The 16,066-nt window shown below is 45.1% G+C and overlaps 1 protein-coding gene across 1 annotated transcript; it reads right to left on the reverse strand.

Annotated features, from left to right (window-relative positions):
- Positions 1–441: 441 nt before the first annotated feature.
- On the reverse strand, positions 442–14,719 carry LOC144668547 (acyl-CoA desaturase-like). The gene is made up of 5 exons (XM_078530684.1): positions 14,381–14,719; positions 13,446–13,576; positions 9,764–9,969; positions 5,735–5,967; positions 442–1,138 (listed from the first exon to the last, which is right to left on the reverse strand). The coding sequence occupies exons 1-5, from the start codon at positions 14,589–14,591 to the stop codon at positions 939–941; spliced, it is 981 nt and encodes a 326-aa protein (XP_078386810.1). The 5' UTR covers positions 14,592–14,719; the 3' UTR covers positions 442–938.
- Between the last annotated feature and the right edge of the window lie 1,347 nt (positions 14,720–16,066).

A 16,066-nucleotide genomic window follows, 5' to 3' on the forward strand; every position in this document is an offset into this window, starting at 1 on the left:
TGGATTGAGGCTGTGGTTTCCCAGGAGGAGTTGAGCACATTGGCTACCCTGGTTGTTGTCAATAAACCACTCGCGCACCGAGGAAAAAGGCACCAGATTCCCATTCCAGAGCACACGGTTTATTGTGACAAAAACTTAAAAAAAAAAAAATCCACCAGCTTATTAGTTTACGGAAGGCAATGGGCATACAGTATACTGTGTGGCTGTCATACCCGACCTTGCAATTGAAACGCAAGATGAGCAGGGTGCACGGTGAGCCGCCAATTAACCCTTCCCTTCAAAAAGAAAAAGATTGCATGGGAATAGCCAGAATTTGAGTGGCCCACCCCCGCCCCCACCACCATCTCGATCAAATCATTTCTGCATGACAGGTATGGCATGAAGCGCCAAATATCTGCAAAAGCACTTCCCTCTGCCTAGACTGTTTTTTTTTTGTGTGTGTGTGTGTCTCTAGCACGTAGCTGAGGCGAGAGTTACGATGGAATTGTTTTAAGGTGGAATCTTTACCGGTGTTAAGCCATCTTTGGGGTGGGGAGGATTACTCCACAATGGACTCAGAACACTTAACACTGGTACTAAAACAGCTCTGGTTAAAAAACAAAACAAAAGGGAAGGTTTACACGAAGTGGCCCCCCCCCCCACCCCACCCCAAAGATTACCATTCAGCAAGACGTTTATTCCAAAATTCTGAATGAACCGTGTCTACCATCAACAATGAAGCACAATTGTTATTAAATTAAAAGCCGTTCCAACTATTTTCAACTCTTTCATCGGTTTATCTGGTCAGATGAGACTTATTAATCCGAAAAAAAAAGATTCCACCTTAAAAAAAAAATTAAAGTTTAGCGGTTGACAAGACTGCCTTCGTGACCAGTCAGTGGCGTCTTTGGCATTAGGGGTGCGTCAGTGACTCGACAGTCTGCTCACTCAGGCAGGGCTCAGCCACTTCTGATGCTGCCGTCACCCGTTCGCCTCCGGCGGGCCAGGATGACTTCCTTGGACACCCTCTTACAGTTACTGGCCAGTCCGAGCCAACACACCATGTCGATGAAGCAGGTGGTGATGTTCCCTCGCCAGCCGTACTCGCTGGTCGAATAGTCATACGGGAATGTGTGGTGGTAGTTGTGGAACCCTTCTCCTGCAGCAAGGGCAAGATGGGAAAGTGGTCAAGATACTTACAGATGACACGATTTACACTAAAATTTTTAAACAGAACACCGTAAAACATCTCCAAATTCCCTCCCCTGGTCAACCCCCCCCCCAACCATCTTGTACCCTTCATAGACCTGAACTCATCTTAATACACCGCTAATTATCACCAAATCCCATTCACCCATCACCCCAAGCTTGCTGGCCTACACTGGCTCTCCGACCATTAACACCACAAATTTTTAAATTCTCATCCTCAATTACAAATCCCTACGCGGTCTTGCCTCAAATCTCCAATCGCCTCCAGCCCTCCGAACACTTGGCGCTCCTCCAATTCTGGCCCGCTGGGCACCCCCGACTTTTCACAGTCCCACCATTGTTAGCTGGACCTCCAGCTGCCTAGGCCCCAAGCTCTGGAAGTCACTCCTCTAAAATTCTCTGTCTCTCTCTCTTTCCTCCTACAAGATGCTTCTCAAGATCTGCTTTTGGTCACGCTGTCCTCAGTGTCAAATTGTTTGATAACACTCCTAAAAAATGCCTTGTTTTAACATGTGTAATGGTCCTGTATAAATGTAATTTGTAGTAAAAGAGCCTTACATTTACATAGCACCTTTCATGACCCCAAGGTTAGGTCAAGTCTGCGCCATTTAATTTGCTTACTCAGTCATTGGCTGAATCTGCTCTCGGGCCGGGCCCCAAGCTCATTCACCAAACATAACAGACAAGATCTTATAAAGGGCTTGCATTTCTATAGCACCTTTCACCATCTTAGGATGTCCCAAAGTGCGTAATGGTCAAAAAGTTACATTGTTTGAATGATGATCATTGTTGTAATGTAGGAATCATGGCTGCCAGTTTACACCAGACCCCACAAGCTGCAACGTGATAACAACCAGATAATACATTTCAGGGATATTGGCTGAGGAGTGAAATATTGACCAGGACATTGGGGAGAACTCTCGGGCTTTGCTTCAAAACACCAATGGATCTTTTAGGTCCACCAAGAGGGTAGACTTCAGTTTAACGCATCATTGGAAAGCTCTCTTGGTACTGCACGGTTTAAAAAAGCTAAACTAGAAATGTTAAAAGCAAGGTCCATAAAAAGTATTAACTGAAAATATAATAAGCAACTAATCCTTAAACTAACTGCACTGTATGGCTAATGAACACTGCTTTATAACAAGCCTGCTCAAACTCTGACTTAAGTAACAAAGGGATGTGAGAGTAGTGAGTTAACACATCTCTCTCTTTAGCAATCAAATTATTTCAGCCTGATGCAAACATTGGTGGAGAACTAACACTTAAAAAAAGAAAACTAATTGGAGGAAGTATTTTGCCAGTAACCTTGTCAATAATATTGGCCCCAGCATCTCAGACACGATCAGGAACCGCAATACAGACTAGGGGCTGGCCGCTGAAGGTCTGTATTGCCCAGGGCAACACCAACGCACTAGTGTTTGTACTCTCATTAGGTAATTCTATTTTACATAGATCCAGGCAACAGCTCCCCAACACCTCTTCCAACCCTTATAAAATCCTGTCAGTTGTGTCTTGATTAATGAACTCAAAAGCCTGGCCCATTTAAAAAAAAGATTCAGTTAATTGAAGAGTAAACAACTGAAAATGGCTTAGGGCTGGCCTAACCTTGAGGTGCAGTCACTTCAAACTCATGGTCAATGGGCCCGTGGTTAATAATTTCCTAATTCAAATATTTGGACTAGACTATTAATTGCGAGGGATTATGTTCCCTACCAATGAGGCCATTAATTACTGTTTACATCGTTGGATACTTAATAACATTTACTTGATAAGCGAATCCAGCCCTACAACCTTCCAATTCTGGCCTCTTGTGCACTCCAACTTCAATTGCTGCAGCAATGGCCATCAGCTGCCTCAGGTCCAGGCTCTGGAGTTCCCTCCAACAGTCGCCACCTCTCTGCCTTAGAATTGTTAAAACCAACATCCTTGCCAAGCTTTGAATCACCTGCCCCAATATCTCAATGTGGCTCGGTATCAAATTACGCCCCTGTGAAGCACCCCTGGGGTGTAGTATTTAAAGGGTGCGATATACGTGCAAGTTGGCAGGAAAAGTGGCACTGAGGATGATCAGGTCAGCCATGATCTCATTGAATGACAGGAGCAGGCTGAACGGCTTACTTCTGCTCCTACATCTTATGGTCTTGTTGTCCTGCGAGGAACTATTGAAGAGACTGGGCCTGTATTCGCTAGAGTTTAGAAGAATGAGAGGCAATCTCATTGAAGTACACAAAATTCTCACAGGGCTCAACAGGGCATTTGCAGGAAGGATGATTCCCCTGGCTTTGCAGGGGGTGGCGGGGCCTACACCCAGGGGACATGATCTCAGAATAAAAAAGGGCGGGCCCTTTAGCACTGAGAAGAGGAAGAATTTCTTCACTCAAAGGGTAGTGAATATTTGGAATTCTCTACCTCAAGAGGGCTGTGGAAGCTCAAATCATTGAGTATGTTCCTAACAGAGATTGACACATTTCTCAATATTAAAGGCATCAAGGGGTATGGGGATAGCGCTGGAAAATGGCATTGAAGTACAAGATCAGCCATGATCCAGTTGAATGGCAGAGCAGGCTCGAGGGGCTGAATGGCCTACTCCTGCTTTTATTTCCCCATGTTCCTAACGTTGTCATCTTGAGGGGGAGGAGCACCTACATCCCACAGACCGGGTTACCCAATTAAAAAGGAAAATCCAATCAATCTAACTTTTAATTTAAATTGATTTTCTCAGAGAGAAAAAAAAAAGAGGGCTTGTATTTTGTTCTTGGCCATGGGCGCAACAGCTCCTGGATTGGAGGGAGGGCAGAGAAATATTGGTTCATTCAAGTAGAGGCCAAAAAGTCAAAGAGTTAAGATGTAATAAGAGATGAACATTCTAGAGGTTTGCTGGGCTACCTTGGGGACTAAGAATATTTAACTTGATCTTTCCCGAGGGCATTTAGATGGATGGAGAAGCCAGCATTAGAGGGAGAACACAAATTGGGGAAGGAGGCCAAAGAACAAAATGGCCGATCCACATTTTTTTTCCCCCTCTCCAACCCCACCAGGGTCTAGTTGAGGCCAGACGTTGGAACACAGTCACAGGCAAGACACCTTTCATCAATACCCCAAAATCTGAAATAAAAAAAAAACCCCCCAGAAAATTCCAGAAGCCCTTGGCTGCTCCTGTGGAGAAAGAAACAGGTTTAACGTTTCAGGTCGACCATCTTTCGTCAAAGAGTTCTGAAACATTGGCCCGGTTTCCTTCTCCACAAAACGCTGCCAGTCTGGCTGAGCGTTTCCGATGCTTATAAATCAGGATTTTCAGCATCCGCGGCATTTTGTTTCTTTTGTATTAACGCCAAAGTTTTAGCCTTGGCTGCACTGTGAGAGAAGGGCAGGGGCAGAATTTGCTGCTTTCCTATCGCTGTCAAATCATCTGAACACTGTCAGCCTGCCAGAATCAAATGTGGAAGTTGTTCACTGTTATAACACTTTCTTGGCCCGCTTCCCTGCCTTGCGCCACCTGATAACCCAAGTTCATTCTAAACGTTGCTGCCCACATCCCAACTTGCACAAAAGTCCTGCTCGCCGACCAACGCTGGCTCCCCAGTCCACAAACGCGGATTCTCAAATTCTCATTCTTGCTTTCAAATCCCTCCATGGCCTCCCTATCGCTTGTCAGCTCTTCCACCTCTACGCCTCAAGATCTCTGCACTCTTCCGTTCTGGCTTCTCGCTCATCCCCTGTTTTCTCTGCTCGAGCGTTGCGCATTCAGCTGCCTGGGCCCCCAAGTTCTGGAACTCCCTCCCTTCCTCCTTTGGAGGTGCTCCTTAAAAACCCTAGCTCTTCCAGCCACTCCCCTAATATCTCTACGTGGTTCATTTTGTCCGATATCAGTCCTGTGACGTTTTACTTCATTAAAAAGGTGCTACGTAAATGCAAGTCCTGTTGTGGGCTAGAAAGAACACTCCAATTAAAAAGGAACTTGAACCTCAGTGGCAAAGAATTGGAAAAACTTGGGTTAAAGCTAGAAACACAGGCCTTGAAGGACCAGAGATATCAAAGAAAAGACTTGCATTTATATAGCACCTTTCACAATCACCAGACATCCCAATTACAACCAATGAAGTACTTTTTTTTTAAAAAACAAAGAAGCGTAGTCACTGTTGTAATGCAGGAAACTTGGCATCAAATTTGACCTCAGCAAGCTCCCACAAACAGCAATGTGATACCAACCAGATAATCTATTTGAGAGATATTGCTTGAGGGATAAGTATTGGCAAGGACCACCATGCATAACTCCCCTTGTCCACCTGAGTCGGATGATGGAGCCCTCGGTTTAAACGTCTCATCCAAAAGTTGGCATCTCAGACAGAATGGCACGCCCTCAGTATTGCTTCGGAGTGTTAGCCTAGACAGCGCGCTCAAGTTGGACTTGAAGCCATACAACCATCCAACTCAGGAGGCGAGAGCACTAGCAACTGAGCTACAGCTGCCTGAACATCATAAAATTGCATTGCAAAAGTCAACACGATGCCACGATTTGAAAGGAAAAATCAACCAGGACTCTCACCTATTGCTCCAAAAGCGACAAATCGATTCTCACGGGGGTTGATCCATCGGTCATAGGGCCGGTTCCCAAACATGTGGGCTGCACTGTTCACCAACCAGGTGGCATTCAACACCAATGTGTATCGCAGGATGGCAGCAATGAAGTACGCGTTCCAGAACGACTCATCCCAGAAATACCAGGGGACGACCGTGGGGATGATGAAGCACATTAGCAACACAGAGCGCTTATAGTACCTGAAAAACAAGGGAAGGGCACCAGTTACAAAGAGAGTAGATTAGTAGATCCTAGTCATCAGTTGGCAGTGCCATAAATGTGGGCCAACACCAGACATCTGTGGTCAAAGTTGACCTCTGCCTATTAGCCACACGGTCACACTTGACCCCTGTAGAATTTACAACAGAAACAGGCCTTTTGGCCCAACCAGCCCATGTTGGCATTCACCCCTATGTGGACAAATAGCCTTCACATTTACCCACATTGTTTCTATATCCCTTCAAATTCCTTACCCAATTTAGTTTCAAATGTTTCTGCCTCAACCTCATGTATCCCCCCCACCCCCATTCTTGTGAGCATCTCTGGATAGGCCAGAATTTGTTGCCCATCCCTAGTTGCCCTTGAGAAGGTGGTGGTGAGCTGCCATCTTGAACCGCTGCAGTCCATGTGGTGTAGGTACAGCCACAGTGCTGTTAGGAAGAAATTTCCAGGATTTTGACCCAGCGATAGTGAGGAACGGTGAAAAATTTCCAGGTCAGGATGGTGTGTGGCTCGGAGGGGAACCTGCAGGCGATGGTGTTCCCATGTGTTTGCTGCCCTTGTCCTTCTAGGTGGTAGTGGTCATGGGTTTGGAAGGTGCTGTCGGAGGAGACTTGGCAAATAACTGAAGTGCATCTTGTAGATGGTACACACTGCTGCTACTGTGCATCGGGGGTGGAGGCGAGTAAATGTTTAAGATGGCGGTTGGCGTGCCAATCAAATAGGTCGATTTGAAATTCTGCCTGCCCGCTGTTCTCGACTCCTCACCTACCGGCAACAGGTCTGCTTCGGTTTACCCTGTCCCATAACTTCATAATTTTCTGTTGAATTTGTTCTTCCAACTCAACTGAGCAGTGCCAGAAACACAACAGGTTCACTAATGTCTTATCACCCCACCACTTATTCTTACCTCATGCCACATGTCCTTGTGGCTCAAGGGGTCACCTCTGAACCAGACAGTGCTGAGTTCAACCCCAACTCCAGAAACCTGAGCACAACTTGACACTCCAGGGCCAGTACTGAGGGAGTGCGGCACTGTCTTGAGGTGCTGGATTTCAGAAGAAACAAGGCCCCATCTGACCTCAGGCAAAGTAAAATATTCCTTGGGCATTATTTCAGAAGAGCAGGGGCTTCTCCTGTGTCCTGGTTAATATTTTTATCCCTTAACAGCTAAAGAGTACATTGGTGTTTTTGGGATCTGGCCTGCAACTTGAAATCCAAATCCGAATATTGTATATTCGGCTTGAAGGGAAGCCTTGCGAATCCATGTCCCATGACCAAAGGCCCTTCACTTGGGAAAACCTGACAGGCAAGAAGGAGGAGCCCAAAAAAAATAGTCAACAAGGAAGGCCAGCCCTCAAGTTAACCATCCTTCTCTCAGCAGGTACTGGGGGCCGCCAGTTGGCTGGGATATCTGCCTCGCCACGGCCAACCAGGGCCTGTGGCAAAAGGCCTGCTCCATTTCCAGGGCTGGGCCCAGTCAAGATACATCCAGGGAGCTGCACATGGGCCAGGCCAGTGACACCACGGGAGCAGCAGCCCACATCATTTATCATGAAACCCGGAGACACAGCCCTGCTATCCTGACCCCACCACATAAATAATTGTAACCAGTCATTTCCCAGCCACCGCCTCCTCCTCCTTCTTCTTCTTCTTGCCCCGCTGGGTTTAACTGATTGGAGGGTCTAAGGTGCATGGTGATGGTACTAAATCACGGCCTGTGACTTATTGCCCCTCAGAGGCATAATGAATTCCTGAGGCCCAAGCTCGGTTCCTGGGCCACCCCAGGAGAACTTTCTGGGAAATATGGAGCAGGAAAGGAAGGAGGCTAAGCCACTTGACCACCTCGATTTTAACTCCACTGTACTCATTTTCCAGCAGGCAGAGGTTAAGAAGGTTTCCCTCCTTCCCCTCTTCAAACTCTACCACCAGCAGTGAACAGGCAAGGCCTTTGGTGCACCTCTGCAATGAATGCAGTCACGTGCTGCTTTGAACCACTTGTCTTAATCAGCTAATAGCACCTTCCGGGAGTAGAGCACAAGTGAGTGTAGATACTGCGCACCAATCATGGCGCGTGTCAAGTTCTGAAGCAGGAGGTATCACCTACTGGCCCTGGGGAGGTCAATACCATCTTCATGGGCAACAAAAGAAAAAAAGATTCCTTTCTGCGGACGACCAGTTGGTGCAGAGTCCTCTTCCACATTTACAACTGGAGTTTCAATCCAACTCAAACTGATGAGACAAAAGTCACCTTCCTCTAAGTGGCTGAGCACTTCATAATGGGCACTCCCCCACATAAACTGCTCACTTTCGTCATTTCACCCAGACAGACCACTGTCACGAAAAGCCATTTAACATCGGAGGACCTCTCTCAGCCAGGAAGGGAGATAACATTGCCAGGGCAGACCAGACAGTGTTTCTCTTCTTACATCTGTCCTATCGATGGGAGTCACACCGAGGGAGATATACTCTGCATTCAATTCGTGCTATGCCAGACTTTAAAATAGGGAAGAGAATAGAAAGATAATTTGCTCTGTATCTAACTCATACTAGATCAAACCAGAGTGTGTTTGGGTGTGTGGTACAATTTAAACCATGCAGTTAACTCAATCCCCAATATACATCTAACATTAGTTGGGAGTAGTTGATGGGTACAGTAAATGGGGAACACAGTAAATGCCCCTTCATTGAAGGGGCGCTGTAATCCAACCTGAAAGCCTTCAAAAGGCAGAACATAGAAAGAGCTTCACTCTTGTGTTTATTTCAATTCTATATACCCAACTGGGGAATGCTCGATCGGGTTACAGCAAGTAAGCTTTACTATGTACAAAGTCCAGCTTATACCTGAACTGAGGGCATTCGATGGGGCACAGCAGCCAGAACGTTACTCTGCATCCAGCCAGCACACTGCTTCTAATCGCCACTGGGATTAAGTGTATAAAACCCATTCCAATTGTCAATCATGACTAAAGCAAAAATGAACTCAAAAAGTACCTGAGTAGACAAAAAGCTGAGAGCAAAGACAGGATACTTTGTAATAAAGCAGTCTCAGTTTCCACTTCCTCCACCCCTCCCTTTCTCTGTGACTGCTTTGTAAACACCTGTCCCTCAAAAAGTAAAAAAAGATAAAATTTAGCCGTTATCTCATTGTGGTTTGCGGGCGCTTCCTACATGATCAAGGTGACATCGTTTCAGAAGCATTTCATTGGCTGCAAAATGTATTGGGATGACCTGAGATTGCGAAAGGCACTAAATAAATGAAAGCTTTTTCTTTTTCAAAAGGAGCTCACCTTTGTTGTAAGATGTCCCGGTTAAGTCTAGCATCCCACTTCACCTGGGAATCTAGATACTGAAAGTGGAGGGTTGTGTGACCACAAAGGCAAGTTCCTGTTATTTGTGAAGCAGCTACACACATTCCCTCCCAGTAGCAGTCACTGAACACTGATCAACTCTCCCTCATGCAAGCATATCGAGCTAAATCTACTTCCCTGAGTCAAGTGACTCAGCACAGGCCAGTTATCTTAGTCAAACTCAACAGATACTCAATCCTCCCATGACCAAGAATGGGACACTTTGTTCCGAGTTGATGGTTACCACATTAACTTTACTTGAACACTGCCTACTTCAGGTATGATTGCCAGAGGCTCACGCTCACTTGGAACTGGGCCAAGACTTGGCCAAACCTATTTCACAGAGGACCCTTGCAGCCTCTCCATTTGGGCTGGGCTTGTACTTGGGCACCGAGGTGATTTAAGTGCTAACAGCAGAAGTACTCACTTTTTTTGGAACATGACAACAGGGTCTGCCTTCAGGTCACTGAGGTCCAGCTTGCTCCCCTTCTCGATCACATCTGGATGCTTCCGGACCATCAGCCACCCGACATGTGAAAAGAAAAAGCCGCGTGTGGCGTTGTGAGGGTCAGCATCCGTTTCGGAGAACTTGTGATGCACCCGATGGTCCCGAGCCCATTCATAAATATGATTCTTTTTTAAAAAAAAGGAGGGAAAGTTACAAAGTGTCAGTAATTGCAACTTCAGGGTTGGGGGCAGTCTCCTCTCCCTCAGTCACATTCCACTCATCATTCCTGCTGCCCTGTCCATTATTCTCCCCTGCAGTGCATCATTCTTCCCAACTCTCCCCCACTGGTAGGAGAGGGGACCACATGTGGCACATTGTGTGGTACAAGCATTCAAATCTACGTCTTGAATGCTGTAGTTCATTTCAAAGAGAACCCTTTCAGTGCTGAGGGTCGAGCTTCCCCCCCCCCCCCCCCCCAAATTTATTCTTTCATGGGATGTGGGTGTCACTGGCATTTGTTACCCATCCCTAATTGCCCTTGAACTGAGTGGCTTGCTAGGCCATTTCAGACAGCAGTTAAGAGTCAACCACATTACCACATGTATGGATTTACATATAGGCCAGACCAGGTAAGGATAGCAGATTTCCTTCCCTAAAAAAAAAGGACATTAGTGAACCAGATGGGTTGTGACAATGATAGTTTTGTGGTCACCACTACAGAGACTAGCTTTATATTCCAACTTCAATTTATTGCATTTAAGTTCCACCAGCTGCCATGGTGGGATCTGAACCGATATCCCTGAAGCATCAGCCTGGACCTCTGGATTACCACTATGCCACCATCTCCCCTCAAAGCTTAAACCAAGGCAGCTGGGACAAGAGGCTTCACACTCAGCCTTACATGTGGAACGGGTTTCCTCCAGTCAAGACCCAAGCGCTCTCACATTTAAACTGACATGAGAAATAGTGCGCCAATCTAGAAACCTGCAGGCCAGCCCGAGTGACATACTGGTGCAGTAGGGGACATCTAGAGTTTGCTGAAGCACTTCAGGGTCAGGTGTAGCTGAGGCAGTTAAACTCTAGCTCCAGGCAGCCCCAAAATGTAGGAGTTATATACAGTTCTCACGTGCTGGTATTCTAGCCTGCAAGGTCCATGCAAATTAACTCTATTAGTACATGTTTTTCTTATTTTGGTTGCCCTGGGGGTTTAAAAAGGGGTGTTTTTAATGCTCTTGCCTCACTGGGGAATAACTTGTGAAACAGCACACGTGGATCTGCTAACATCAGTGACCTCAGGTGTTATGTTGATTAATGGGCACAGAGATTTCACTATGATACAGAGCGCACAATATATCAGGGCACAGATCTGGAGGTACATTATGGGTTAGACAGAATAGGGCTCACTCTACGCTACCCCACTGATCAATCCCAGGGCATGTAAACCACGGGTTGGACACCAGGCAGAAGGCCTGTTTCGACAGTGCTTTAACCTTAACCTCAAGAAAGCATCCCTATTGCATGAACAAGAATTGCTCTATGTTCCATCGCTATAGCCTGCCTGAGCAAATGGCCACTTCATACCAGCTCATTTAGTTTTCTGACACGTGCTCAAACCCACTAATTTAAGTCAAAACTATCAGACTCAATTCAGTTAGGAGTTTGGAGAACAGTGGAGACTGTTACATCGTTAACCTATGTCACTCTGTACCAGTCTCCCTATGGATTCCATTTAATAAATATGACATCGTACATAATGCAGTCATTAGATATAATACTGCACCATGTATTAAATTTGAACAATATATTTGTATACAAAGGGTTTCCCACCCCCCCCATAATAGAACGTATGTATTAAATTTGAAAATATTTGTATAAGGGTTTTCCCCCATACAAAAGTACTGCAGCTTACGTTTATTTCACACATATGCAGTGTTACTAGGTCCCAGTGCCTCAATCTAATTATACAGGATGCAATACTGGGTACTGTACAAGATGGAGGGACTGTTGGTATACATGATATCAGGCTACTGCAGAGTGTTCTGTTATAGTACATCATGTCCATGTATCACAGACAGTACATTATCTTGTGTACAATTTACAGGGGAACTGTTATATTACTGGACATACTGTACCATCATTGGGAACCCAAAACTTGGGAAAGGCCCAGTTCGCGTTTCAGATATAGGCCATTCTGCACGTAAAATGTTAAGTGCTCTCCTCTATCAACAGATGTTGACTGATCAGCTGAGTGCCTGACTCACCCCCCTCCAGGGCAGTTCTGTTTCAGATTTCCAATAGCTGTATTTTCCTTTTCCCTCTTACACAATAAAACAAATTGTGCCAGATAGCGACATCGGACATGAAATGAGGGGACCAGTCATATGTATCCTGTTGATAACACAGATGTCAGGACAGTATCACCTGAAGAGTTTTGGAAAAGTTGAAAACATTTTTGGCCCGCAGCCTAGACTTCAATCAGATGGTGATTGGCACTCAAAAAATGCTGGGCCCAATCAAAAGATCAACATACTTGGGGTTACCCCAATGGCAGCACTGTTGCTAAGGAGCACAAGCCAGCCAAGTGCCTTAAGGTCATGGTGGATTATTAATGGAAAACAAAGCAACAGCTTGCATTCATGTTTTACCTTTAAGATAGCAAAAAATCTCAAGGCACTGCACAGAAGCAATGTTCAACAGTGAGTTGCAGGATACTTAAAAAAAAGTGAAAGCAAAAGCTTGGGGAAAGAGAGGGGTTTTAAAAAGGAAGGAAGGGGATTCCAGAACCTTGGGCCTTGGACAGCAGACGGCTTGATCACCAGTGATGGAGCAAAGAAAATGAGGGGGGGGGGGAATGTGCAAGAGGCCAGGATCGGAGGGTGCTGAGATCTGAGGTCATGGAGGGATTTGAAAACAAGGTGGCACGTTTCAGAAATCAAGGCTCTATGGAGTGGAAACCACCGAAATATAAACACATGTTTACAATGAATATAAGCCTGCCATGTGTCAGAAATACGGGAGCCTAATTCCCTCTAGGAGCAAGCCAGTGAATGTATGTGTTTGATTGTGGTTATGTATTATTTAACACATTTTTAAGCACAGAACTTGAATATTGTTGAGAAAAAACATTGTTGAAGCTTTTCATCTTGCATTCATCAGGACTAATCACAAGAATACCAAATGTCTGGGGAAGCAGCAACTTTATACTGTATATACTTTATCCTCATGCAGTATAAAAGTTGTGGCTTCCCCTGACGTTTGGTATTCTTGCCATTTGTCCTGATGAGTGCAAGATGAAAAGTTTGACAAAATGCCTCTTTTCCGCAACACCTCATTTTCAGATGGGAGGGTAGCAGCAGACACAGGAACTCGAGAATGAAACATCTCTGTAAAAAAAAAAAATAAAAATCTTCCACTCCAGTCTGGGTTCAGGGTTCTTTCACTTAAGGCTATGCTGCAGGAATAACCACTGGAGGGAGTGATGCAGCTTCACCTACCCACACCACACCCCCTCCCAACCCCCATTCAATTTTATTTTGGGGGGGGTGGGGGGGTGTTTAAATAAGCCCCCTCCTCAACTCTTAGATCAGCTTGTAGATTGTAGCAACCAGAAGAGAGAGAGGGGGGGGGGAACACAAAGTAAACCTCATTCCCGGTCTATTACCTGGAAAGACATTGAGTTTGCAATGGCCAGAAACACCCTGAGCGGCGTAGTGGCTGTGTAGGATCGATGGCTCCACAGTCGATGAGCTCCAGCTGTCACCCCAAGGGCACTGAGCAAGAAGCAAAGGGCGGCTACAACAGGAAATAAAAACACAAGTTATTTTTCTTTATTTTTTTTTGCAAGAAGAAAAAAATGAAAAGCACAAACACAGCCGGTTTAAAGCCTCGTCCAAACATGCAACCATTTTGTCGAGGCGGTAGGCAGCCCATTCGCATCCCTTTAAGAGCGAGAGAACAAAAGGCACATTGCGAATGTCTCAAAATACGCAGCAAAATATCAAAAGCCTGCGCCATTGAGGAATCTGCACACAGATCAAATTTAACAAATCCAGCTGTCTTTTGGACAGCAGGTTCATTTTAATAGACTTTGCACTGAATTTAGATCCAGCAATTCAAAGGTTTATCTCTGCATTCCTTTTTTTAAACAAAAAAAAATACATGTATATATATATATAAAAGAGAGAAAAAGTGTTGATGCATCATCCGAGTCACAGGGTTTTTGGGGGGGGGAAAAAAAAACGCAGTTGCATTTATTTTAAAAAAGGGATTTAAAATAAACGCCTGTAATATTTTTTTTTCCCTTTTCTAAAATAAACATTGCATTGTTCTTTATCAAAGGCATTTAAAAAAATGCATTTATTTTAAAAAAGGGGCTTGGAAAAAAAAATTTGCAATTGTGTTCATTCCGAAATTTCATTTCAAGAAAACAGTTGGGGCGGGGGGGGGAAACTTGCAGTTGCATCTAGTAATAAATTGCATTTATTTTTTTTAAAAAAAAAAGAAAATGCAAATTGCATTTTTAAAACAAAACAAAAATGCAGGTTATGAACCAGAGAGGGGGGGGGAAAGAGAGAGAGAGAGAAGAGGCGATCTTACCCCAGAGCCAGGTTAGAGGTTTAGCGAAAGGCACCAGAAAGACAGAGTAGAAGGCTGCGAAGTGGAGAGCTCCCATCAGGATGATATTCCGCCACACCAACTTCATGGGCGGCTTAGCTCCTTGCTTCTCCTTGTAGGTGGTGTCGAAGGAATCATCCACCGGCCGTTCATCCACGAACTCCGGCGAGGTTGCAGGCTCGGTGCTGGTCATGTTGCAACAACACACACACAGAGAGAGAGATGGAAAGAGGGACAAAGCTGCAGATCTCTTAAGCTTTCTCCCTCCAAGCACTTTAGTAACTGCAATGCTTGCTGGAGGTTGGTGTTGATGAACCGAAAAAGGGGGAGGGTGGTGGTGGTGGTGGGGGGGGTGGAAACAGCGAGAGAGAAAAAAAAAAGCAGATGATCAATAAAGCAGCTGGCTATTACTTTTCGGAAGACAGAACTGCATTGCATTCATTGGTCCGACTGGGTTTGGTACCACCACACCCCAGCCCTGATTGGCTCTACATTGGTGGCATGTTATGCTTGCAACACTCTCTCACACATGCAATTACACTTCTAATGTATGCGCAACGCAATTCCTGCAGCGTGCAAGAAATAGAGGAGGAGGGGGGGGGGTGGAATGAACTCAATTTCAATCCATGTTTTGCTGTTATTAACTCGTGGCTTAAACCTTTAAGGAAGGAAAAAACAAAAATTGCAGCAATTTCACTCTTTGGCAGCAGCAATTTCACATATGGCTGTTGCTCCCCTTCTGTGTCCCCCCCCCCACCCCAAAAATGTTTATAAGGCTCTTCACTTCCAGGCAAGTTAATATCTCATGACTGTACCTGAACTAAGTGAAGTCAATGGCCTGCAGTAACCCGAGGAAAATGTAGGTCATTGTGCCAGGATTTCCCGCAGGTCCTAGCGCCCGCCCCCTTCACCAAATCCCATTTAAATTTGAAGTTGCATCTTCGTCTCCCTTTTCCCTCTTTTTTTTAAAAAAAACCGCTTCTTTGATTCCCCCACGAAATTAGATCATTGCAAAACCAAAAAAAAAAGAGCCGGGATAAAATTTAAACCTCAATTTCCTAAGCTCCTGGCTTTTGTTTTGACTTGGGTACATTTTTTTTTCTTTTGCCACAATTGCCGCATCGGAATCAGAGACGATTTGTTGTTGGCTGGACTTTTGGAGAGATGGGTTTCAACGGTGTGACGATCAGCATTGCGAGTTGGAATCGACGTTCCAGCCCTCAGAAACTCACTGGATATTTAAATAACGAGGAAAGACAGACAGACAGAGAGAGAGAGAGAGAGGAGGGGGGCTATTTTTTCAATGTGAAAATCTACCATACATTTAATTTTTGGCATATTATAATGGGTAAACAGTCTGGAAAACAATTTGTAGATGAATTCTGATGTTTCAAAACTGTGTGAAGAATTAAACCTTGCTCAGCACTACTGCTGGTTAATGACTATGTGATTTAAAGCATTTTACTGCATCAAGCTGAATATTCCCCCTAATGTTCACTATATTGCAACCCATGTCTAACCCTGGAGTCACGGGCATTTCATTGCATGTGTTAAGAACATTGCTGGAAGAGGAGGGGGACGGGAGCAATGTCCTCCCGTTCACTTTGATCTTTTGCAATCAAAAGCCACATTGTTCTCCCTGAGTCCTACATGTTCAGGAGAAGCTTA

Source organism: Cetorhinus maximus, chromosome 27 (genome assembly GCF_964194155.1).
Source record: "Cetorhinus maximus chromosome 27, sCetMax3.hap1.1, whole genome shotgun sequence".
In the NCBI taxonomy this organism is placed as follows: Eukaryota; Metazoa; Chordata; class Chondrichthyes; order Lamniformes; family Cetorhinidae; genus Cetorhinus; species Cetorhinus maximus.